Source organism: Cavia porcellus, unplaced genomic scaffold, assembly GCF_034190915.1.
Source record: "Cavia porcellus strain 051 isolate PalLab524CR breed Dunkin Hartley unplaced genomic scaffold, mCavPor4.1 scaffold_6, whole genome shotgun sequence".
Lineage (NCBI taxonomy): Eukaryota > Metazoa > Chordata > Mammalia > Rodentia > Caviidae > Cavia > Cavia porcellus.
This window is the reverse complement of record NW_026947489.1, coordinates 38,080,427-38,091,528: the sequence shown is the minus strand read 5'-3', so window position 1 is coordinate 38,091,528 and position 11,102 is coordinate 38,080,427. Positions and strand designations below refer to the sequence as shown.

At 33.2% G+C, this 11,102-nt stretch overlaps 1 protein-coding gene across 1 annotated transcript; it reads left to right on the top strand.

The window, feature by feature from the left end:
- Positions 1–8,662: 8,662 nt before the first annotated feature.
- LOC100719347 (olfactory receptor 4N5) lies at positions 8,663–9,589 on the top strand. The gene has a single exon (XM_005006319.1). The coding sequence runs from the start codon at positions 8,663–8,665 to the stop codon at positions 9,587–9,589; it is 927 nt and encodes a 308-aa protein (XP_005006376.1).
- The last annotated feature ends 1,513 nt before the right edge of the window (positions 9,590–11,102 follow it).

Genomic DNA, 11,102 nt, shown 5'->3' with positions numbered 1-11,102 from the left:
ATGGCTGGGCCTGCAGACTTTTACCACCTTGTCAGACCTGTTTATGCCTTCACTTTCTACCTTTTTTCTACTTTTTCAAAAAAAATTCTAGATCTCCTCCTCCTATTTTCTTCTGTCTTCATTCTGTTATCCTATGTTTTAAAAGTTTTTATTTAATTTATTTTTGCCCCTACCATTCCTTAAAGGTTGTTGGTATTGAGGCTTATCAGGTGCTTACCTAGATCCCTGATCTCCCAAATGAGTGTATGGCAGAGGTTCAAATAAATTGAAATAAATTGTATGATTTTAGGGCTCCAGGAGAGTCAAAACCCTTCAGTTGAGCTTGAGACTCTGAGGGCTAAGACAAAGACTTTTCTGGGTCAGCCCACTTTTATTAGGACCAAGGACAAAAGGCAGGGAAACTGAGGAAAGGGTGGGAAATGAGCAGGACCTTGGGAGTCATTTTAAAGATTTCTCCAAGTAGTAAATTATGCCAATTTAAGAGAACTGTTCTATTTCCAAGTTGACGTTTATGGTAGGAGTGCGACTGCAGGAGTGAGATTCCTTCAGCTGCAGTCTCTATTTACTTAATTAGTGTTGGAGCCAAGGTGTCTTTAGCTGTGGCCTCTTTTTGCCCTTTGAGGTATCTCTGGCCTCACAGGCCACTACTTGCCTCAGCCAGGGCCAGTGATTCATAGAAGTTCACTTACTATGACTCAGCTCCCATCGCCAGGCAGAGGGCCGAGGCCTAGGACAGACTCACAGATAAACATAGAAAACCAATTAGTAAAATTTATCTCCTGCTCAGAGCTGCTTTGTAATGGTCTCCAACAGAGGCTATCGTAGTTGGTACTTGGTTTATACCCTATTGCTGCATCTGATTCACAGTTACTTATTATCATTACTATCATTTGTCACTTCCTTTGATATGATGCATGATACTGAGCTTTGAGCACTTTAGATATATAAGCTGATGCTTAGGTTATAATCCTAATGCAAATAAGAGAGTAGCACTTACCTAGAAAAACTCAGCTACATACCAACATTGGTGAACACATTAACTCAAACAATAGGGATGGATTAATTTCTAAGTGATGACCATGCCCTACATAATCAGGAGTTGGCAAAGTGTGTAAAAACTGTTTCTGAACACCAATCTTAGAACTATAGAGAAAAAACAGTGTGTGGAAAGTATACTAATAAATCCATGCTTTTTCAGAATGTGCATTGTTGTTAAGGCTAAAAGAGAAATCAGAGATACTGTGGGTCCTATTTTCTGTGGTCTATAGTAAAATTGTCTGAATTAATAAAAGAATCACACTTTTTAAAACAAAAGACCAAATGGAGCCTTGAGGCTCCAACACTGTACTGTGACAAAATACACAACACAACACAATTTCTTGTGCCAAAGAAATAACAGGAAAACTATACTCTGAAACTCATTTCAAATACATTCAACAATTCAAAATCCTATAGTACATTGTCAAGAGAGGGAAATTTCCTAAAAACCCCTCATGTAAAAGTGGAAGCAATCCATACATTTCAACCTGGCAGATGCACAATACAATAGAAATACAAGAAGCATGAAAAATAAAATTATATAATTCCTCCAAATGTAGGTATTTCCCTAGTAACTAAAACCAGTGACATCATGGTGGACAAAATACCAAAGAATTGAAGATAATGATAATGAAACATGATCAATGAATTTCGCAGGATATAAATAAATGAATGAATGAAATGAGAAAGGCAATATAAAATATGAATCATTTGACAAAGAGATAAAGTTTACAAATACAAAAGACCCAGAATAACAAAGTCACTCCTGAACAACAAAAAAAGCAGTGCTAGAAGTATCAAAATATCCTGTTTGAAAATATTTTTGTAATCTTAATATCAAAGACAGCACTGTCCTGGCACAAATACAGACATGTGGACCACTATAGTGTAATAGAGCACACAGAGACAAACCTATTAAAATATAATTTGATTATTGACTAAGGTATCATAATTGTATGTTAAAGAAAAGACAGCCTCTTTAACAAATGATGCTAGGAAAATTGGATATCCACATTTAGAGTGATTTCCCTGAATAAATATCAATTCAAAGCGTGTCAGAGAATTAGATATAAGATCAGAAACTTATACATTGATAGAAGAAAACATGGGAAATGATCGATCTAATAAGCACTCCCTGCATAGGGCTCCAACAGGACTGGAAGTGATAGCAAGCATTAACAAATGTGAAAATATCAACTTAAAAATCTACACAAGAAAGAAAGAATTAACAAAGTGAAGAAATAGAATGCACAATGGGAGAAAATTTGTGCTTGCAACTCTTCTGACATTAATATAGTAAATTGGCAAAGGAATTGAATAAATATTTCTCACAAATAATAATGTTTATATGAAAACTTATAACATTTTTAGCCACCAGCAATGTGCAAACCTAAAATACATTCTACCTCATTCAGACTATCAATGATCAAGGATACCCAAAACAATAAATGTTGCCTGGTAGGAGGATGAAAAGGCATTCTATACTTTGAGAATGAGAACGACTTCAGTCACGATGGAAATCATCATGGGTTTCCTCAAAAATATGGAAGCAGGACTATCATTTGAGGCAACTATAAAAGTTCTCAGAATATTTCTGAAAGAATCAAAGGTGGAGTACTACAGACATATGTGAATACCTGTGTTTACAGCAACGTAATTCACAACAGTCAGAATATGGATTCTGCCTAAATGTTCATATACAGGTGCATAGATAATAAAAATGTGGTACATGTACACAACAGAATAGCCATATGGAAGAATGAAGCCATCTGAAAGAATGAAGTCATGTCATTTCAGGTAGAATGGATGGAACTGGAGATTATTATAGTAAGTGAAATAAATCAGATTGAAAAGTCAAATTTCACATGTTTTCTTCATGAGAGGAATTTAGGGGAAAATTTAATTAAAAATAGATATGACATGAAAGTAGAAAAGAAGTATTAGAGAAGAGGAAGATGCATTGGGAGGGTACAGAAATTGGAACGTGGGTAAAGGAGAAACTATGAAAGTATATCTTTTTCATGTACGAGCATGTCAAAATGAAAGCTATTCTGTATGACTATTGTGTAAAGAAAAGATGATCCGGGGTTTTCTAGGCAGGCTTTAATATGATGGAAATATTATATATAATGGACTTCTGTTGTGCTCAACTGTTGTATGCATAAAGTCATTTAACTGTATATTTATAGTTTATTTATGTTATTGAACATAAATTATTATCGTTTTTTGGACACAAGGTCTCATTATGTCATGAAGGTTGGCTTTGAACTCGTGTTTATCTTCCTGCTTCAGCCTCCTAAGTGCTGGGATTACAAGTGTGTGCCACCATGCTCAGCTTGTACATAAATTATAACTTTTTAAATTCCCTGAAAAAGATCATGTACGTACTGACCCACACAATGAGACTAAAATTCCATTTACATTTCATAATATTATCCTTCATATTCACATGTACACAACTAGGTGTAATTATTGTAGAATATATTGAAATAGGCAAAAATTGTAAGTAGCCAAATGTTCCTCATTAGATGGTAATCTTTAAAAGTTTACATTAGAATATTTCTTATTGTATTTGAAATGATACGCTACTAAAGGAATTAGCCTATAAGATATAATGAAAGCCTATTTCTTAGGACAATTTTTCCAAAAATCTTTTTAAGTATAACACATGCTCTTTATATCAGTCTATTAGGCACCAGGAGTAGGCAGATAGAAAACACTTTTTATTTAATTAGTTCTGCTGTTAAACTTCTTTCCAAACATCAGTAGCTTCTCATCACTTTTAAGTCATTTATGATACATCTAAAATAACCTCCACAGGCTGATTTCATTACGCCTTGTTATACTTATGTGTCATTCTATTTTCATTATAAATGAGAGAAAGTCAAATTTAAAAACCTAACATGATTTAATTTAATTTGATTGGGCCTTAATTGGTATATATTTTGGTTATTTACAACTTTAAATGCTCTTGTCCTTTTCTTTGTTTCTGGCTGGCATTCAATTAATTCCCATGGATATACTCTACAAGCCTAAAAAATTATAAAACCAAACATACATTTTCTACTTTGTCACAAATTTGAAGAACTGATTCCAAAATGCATGATGTTCCAACTTGAATGAATATTTCAGGAAAACTGAAATGATCAATTTATCTCTCTTTCATCAGATAAAAAAGGTTGGTTAGCCTTCATTTGAGATTGGCGTTCAACATCTACTAAAATGAATTGTTTTGTCATCCTTCATACTTAAATAGAATGAAAAATACATAAAGTATAATTGTCTAGGACATCTATTGCTTTGAAACTCAAAAGGTCAGAATAATGTTGCAGAAACAGAATAAAGGTGAGCTCTAAACTGATTTGTACTTTTTCTCTAAAGTAGTATTGTCCTTCAAGAATCTCTCTGCCATCGATGGCACCTATTATTGTTTTAGAGAGGCTAAAAGGTTTTTAAATTCCACTATTATTTAAAATTTTCAGGAGATTCACTATCTGATATAAAACAAAGACTGGGTTTTACACCCAACCTAAGTAAAGGTAAATATAACTGATGATATCAAGAAACACAGTAGGTTTGAAAGTGTTACCTGAGTTTAAAGACAGATTTATGACCTTAAGCTATTTTCGAATTATATGATACCCACATTCAACAGATGTATGTTTCTTTTCTTGCACATAATACTGACACATAATATATGACTCGTATTTAGTCTAAAATATGGTTGACTTATTCAATATATGACTCGTATTTAGTCTAAAATATGGTTGACTTCAATTTTGAGCCCTGATGAATTAGACAAGAATATCTTTGCATAAGTCTTTGAGATTGGAATTTTTACTAGGAAAATGACACAATAACTATTGACATAAATGCCATTCATGTATAATAATTTACCTAATAACTGATTTTTTCTTAAGTCAGTTTAAGTAACACAAATTGCTTACTAATCATATAATTTAATTTTGAAATTCTTTGTGCTTTGTGTAATATAGACTTGATGTGTCACTTCTCTTTCACAAATTAAACAGAACAAATTTTAAAAGACTGACTCACTTGAGATTATATGATGCTAAAGTACAGATATAATAATTTCACAATACTCTTTTAGAGAAAAGGTAACTGTACTACAGAGCTTGAAGTCACATTGTTTCTTTCAACATGCTTTAGAAACAGGCCAAATACATAGATAATATAAAGAACTTAATAACTCAGTAAAATTCAAAGAAGATAATATTTAACAGGAAAATTCCAAATGTAATGAATAAGGTAAGCATTTTCAGTTGCACAATTTATGGAATGCACCTATGAAGAAAAATCTCATGTGCTCACTCTTCTTTGAATGGTAAAGTAATTCTTTGTTTAAGAATCAAATGAGTGGTTGGGAACTGAGTATAACAAAGTCTGAAATAAATAGAGAACAATTAAAAAATACCAAAGGCTAAAAGAATATGGAAAATGAGGGAAAGGTATAGGATAATAGTAAGAACAAAGATGGCATAAAATAAAGGATTAGAGGAATAAATTAAATGAAAAATAAAAGAAGAAATATGAAAATAAAATTAAATATAAAGGAACACAAACGACAAATGTATAGAGATAGGATTAGTAGAAAGAGAGTGGAAAGAGATGAGAGATAAGGGAGAAGCTAAAGGAAATTGGTGGATAATGAGGAAGGGAACTGCTAAAATGGTGACAGTGTCCTCAAATCTCCAGCACCAGAAACTGATCAAAAGTTTCCTGGAATCTGCGTATGCAGTGTCACCTGTGGATGCTTGTGTGTCTCAGCTCATAGAAAGGAATCAGAGGAAGTATCTGAGCTCCTTCTCTTCTCTGCCCATGCACCTCCATGGCCAGGTAAGTTTTATTTCAGATGAAATGACAAAATTTAGAGACAGTGAAAAGGATTAGGTCTTTATCTTAGCCAACTCTAAAAATATAGCTTTATCTTACCTCACTGGAACAAAACAATTGGCTCTGTGAGATCTATTAAGGCTTTTTCTTTTTACAGGAACTCATTTCATAAAGAGGAATGTTCATCTGATAAATACCTGTAATTCTTGTAAGAAACACAATTTGAGAATCACTGGGACAGAGGTATATAGGAATGAGAATAGAAGACAGCAGAAAGACATTAAATGGAATGTAATTCTAATGGTGAGGTAACAGGTAATAGAGATGGACTGTGGAAAATAACATACAGTGAGAGAAATTGCGACTGGGTCTGGGGACTGTGTGGCTAAGGAAGTGTTAAATAACTACAGATGAGCTTCTAGGATGCACAAAATGTAAGAAGGGAAGAGAGAGCTTCAGACTTACCTTCTGAGAAGATTTTGTAGGCCGAGTGAGACAGAAATGCTGAGGTCAGCAAGTGTGTAAGTGTGTAAAAGTGAAGGAAGAGTTAAGTTAATCTGAAAGGCACCAAGATCATTCTTTTCTGATTTCAATTTGTTTTTAGTCATTACATGTGTACCAAGCCCAGTGTGAATAGATGTTTTTATGTGCAAATAGGGACGTGTGTTTTGAGTACTTGCTATGTAACATTTGGTTGTTAGTTACATATGTTACTAAACATGTTAGTTATTAATCACATAAAGCAAATGTTCAGATATTTCCCTGCAAACGTAATGTAAAATGCAATGAATTCTTTAAATTCCCTAGAGGACATTTTTAGAAATGTTAAAAGTCTGATTTGTCATTTTTATTTTCCTCCTTTTTGTTTTCCCAAATCCTCTGTATGAAGTTGTCACAAATAATTTCTATCAAATTTCAGTTAGGAATTTACTGTCCTTAAAAACACTTCTCTCTGACATTTAACAGAAAAGTTGAAAAAATGTAGATATAATTAGCACATCATAAAATTTACAAGTATACATTTCAGTTTGTTTGTGTGTATTTACAGAGCTGTAAAAGAATCAACATGACATAATTCTAAAACATTTTCATCAGGCTAACAATTGTCAATCTCCATTTCAGCCTTAGTGCTAGGCAATCACTATTGTATTTTCTGTCTCTCTGTATTTGCTTCTTTCATACAGCATAATATATTTGAAGTTCATTCATGTTGCAGCATGTATGAGGTACTGGGTTTTTTTTTTTCTAGTGAATATGTTCCACTGTATCCATAGCATTTTGAAAAATAAATATTAAGTGTAATTGGAAATCAAGAGTAATATTCACATATGTTATATATATATAATATATATATTACATGAATATATATATATATATTACATGAATTTTTTCATTTAGCAATATTCCACTTTTAAGTCATTCAGTCTAACAGCAAAATATTCATATTCTCAAAATGAGCATTTATTTATAAAGTATTTTCAGTTACACTAAGAATTAGAAAAAATTACAAACAAAATATTTCACAAATAATTTATATAGGCAGAAAGTCTACTTTTTTAAATGTATTCTGTGCTCCTATTCTTAAAATTAATATATTGTGGTTTGGAAAGTAGTATGCAAACTAAGACTTAATTCTAGAATTTTCAAACATGAATTTAAATATTTAGAGGAAATATTTAGAACATCAATGTCTATTTTATTACCTAATTAAAATAAAACCAATCACTGAAACATAATTAATTACTAAACAATTAAACAGAGGAATTCATAGCCTTTATTTTCTCTATCACTTGCTAAGGAGTACACAGAAGCAAATTGATTTCAAATGTGAAACTTAACTGTAGTTATTTTTGTTTTTCATCTCTCAGTATATTAGACTATATGGCCTGTATCACCAGTTCTCCAGTGCTTTAATTTTAATAATCAAAATACTAAAAGTATTTTGTAATATATATTATATTCTGATAAACTTTGTATTATGCAAAAATATTTGTGAAAAAACCATCATTTGGAAGAAATTTTGAGATTTGGGAAAGAAGTAGATTATGGGTATGTGATAAGAAAATACGACTAGGTTAATATTAATTGGAATTTACCAACAGGATACAGAGTAGATGTAATGTGGTAACTCAGCCTGGACTAGAATGTTTCTGAGTTGGCTGAAGAGTACAAATCTTGTTTGAGATCCTGGTGGCCAGCTGGGAGTAAAATGCAGATATGCACAGTAAAATAGCAATGTAATAAGAACTATTAATACAAAAATTTAGAAAACAGAAAGATAACAAAGGAAAACCAGAGATCCTACAGGCCTGAGGAGATAATCAACAAACAAATTTATAAAGAAGTTCTTAGTGAGGTGAATGACTAGTGACCAAAACCAGCAAGTAATCTAACAATTAGAAACAATGGATCAGCACTAAGAACAAGAACCATAGGCAACAATAGCAAGAAAGAAAAGAAAATTTTGGTGATGGCTAAGTTTTCTTTTAATCAGGACTTTTTAAAATTAAATTCCAAGTAAACTGTTCAATTCTCACATAAGCACATGTTTATAACGTAATAAATGTGTGATTTGAACAACAGTGTTTTAGGACTTCAAAGAAGAATAGGTTTTAATCAGGATACAGGATATTAGCAATTTTAAATGGCAAACATTGATTGTTCCCAATATTTACTTCATTTGTAGGGAAGTGTGACACAGAAGAAAAGATATTTATAAAGAATGGCATTTTCTTCTTTTTAATGTTTTATTTCTGCTGCAGACTAAATGATGGAGACAGAGAATACCACAGTGGTGACAGAATTTGTCCTACTTGGGCTGACCCAGTCTCAGGATGTTCAACTCTTGGTCTTTGTGTTAGTCTTAATTTTCTACGTCATAATCCTCCCAGGAAATTTTCTCATCATTTTCACCATAAGATCAGATCCTGGACTCAGTGCCCCACTCTACTTCTTCTTAGGCAATTTGGCCTTCCTAGATTCATCCTATGCCTTCATTGTGGCTCCCAGGATGCTGGTGGACTTCTTTTTAGAGAAGAAGGTAGTTTCCTACAGATGCTGCATCACTCAGCTCTTTTTCTTGCACTTTCTAGGAGCAGGAGAGATGTTCCTCCTTGTTGTGATGGCCTTTGATCGCTACACTGCCATCTGTCGCCCTTTGCACTACTCAACCATCATGAATACTAGAAGCTGCTATGCATTACTCTTGGCCCTGTGGCTTGGGAGCTTTGCACATTCCATTGTACAAGTGGCCCTTATCCTACACTTGCCTTTCTGTGGCCCAAACCAGCTGGACAACTTTTTTTGTGATGTGCCTCAGGTCATCAAGTTGGCCTGCACGGATACCTTTGTGGTGGAGCTCCTGATGGTCTCCAACAGTGGCCTGCTGACAGTTCTGTGCTTCCTGGGACTTTTGTGCTCCTATGCTGTCATACTCTGTCGTGTTCGCGGGCAGTCCTCTGAGGGGAAAAGGAAGGCTGTCTCCACATGCACCACACACATTATCATTGTGTTCCTCATGTTTGGTCCTGCCATTTTTATCTACACTCGACCCTTCCAGGCTTTTCCAGCTGACAAAGTGGTTGCTCTCTTTCACACAGTCATCTTCCCTTTGATGAACCCTGTGATTTATACACTTCGCAATCAAGAAGTGAAATATTCCATGAGGAAATTGTTAAATCAATATGTGGCTTGCTAAATGAAATAAAAGAATGAACAAAATAGAAAAAGTTAGTCCATTTTTAGTTGATTAAATTATTCATGCATTTCATTCATGCATGAATTAGTTATTAATCATCTATTATAATAGACACATCAAGTTTTCTAAAATTATGCTAGTCATATGGATAAGACATAAAATTCTAGGTCTGCTGGATTTAAATTAAATGGATAAAACAGGTTAAACTATTGAATAAGAAAAAAATCAGAAATAGTGTTCTCCACTCAAACACAGTGTATTTGGTGAGGTGGTATGTACCTTGCTTGTAAAGAAAAGTCATATTTTAATAAATGTTTAGCTGCTACAAAAACAATATGAAAAAATTGCATCATCTGTGTATACATGTTGTAAGGAGAAAGAATGACTGGGACCAAAATATTTTTTGACTGTGGTACATTTGAAGATCATAAGGATGAATAGTGTAACTACAGTGTACTCGAGGAGTAGAAAAGCAGCAGAAATCGATGCAGATATTACTGTGTTAAAAATATCACAATATATCGTAGGCAATGGTAAGAAGTTTGACATTTTCAACTTGAAAAGGAGGCCGTTGAAGGCTGTTAAAAGGGAAACGATCTAATGTTTTCTATTAGATTTATAGCAAAGTCCAACCTCAAGCTTCTGCATACAAAATTATGTGTAGTAAAATATCATTATGGACACTTAAAGGTCTAGTTATTTTCCTAGTTTAACCCAGAATCCATCAGTGGTAGCCAAATGGTAAATCAGTCATTGGTTGTTTTGCAAGTAACTGAAACACTCTTTTTTTTTTTTTTTTTTTTTACCTTTTTCTTTTTTCTTTCAACTTGTCATATTGTAAGGCAACATATGTTTGCATATCACTAAAAGGGTTGTAAGACAAGACTGTGAAATTGACACCCAGAAATAAATTCTAAAATATTGTTCTAAAGTATTTTTATTGTGACTTTTCTTCTTGGATGTTTTTATATTATTATTTTATTAGTATGTTTGTAGTGAATAATGTTTAGAACATGTCATGGCCTAATTTTAACCCCACAAGTCAATGGATGAGGCAGAGACAGAGAAAAAGCTGCAAATCAGTTTCAAACCACCAATACTCTTTTTAGATTCAGGCAGAGATTTGCCAGTCTTGGCTTTCTTGGAATTTGGGGCTACATAATTCTATGTGAATTGTAGGTTGCTACAAATCTCCCCAGTGTCTAATAGTGGTGAATTATTTTTGCATTTTTTTGCCTTAATATATATTGTGAAATGTCTGTTTAGAAGATTTCTCATCCCTTGATCTGTTGGTTGTTTTGTTTTGCTTTGTGTTTGTTTCCCACACACTCTTGAAGATGGTTTTCATTGCTGAATAATTTGAAAATATTTTCTTTCATTCTGTAAATCATTGCTTCACTTTGTTCAACTTGCTGTACAGAACAGTTTAGTTTGGCGCAATCTCATTTGCCTAGTTTTACCTTTCCATCACATGCTTTTGGAATTTTATACACAAAAAAATTACTACCAACAT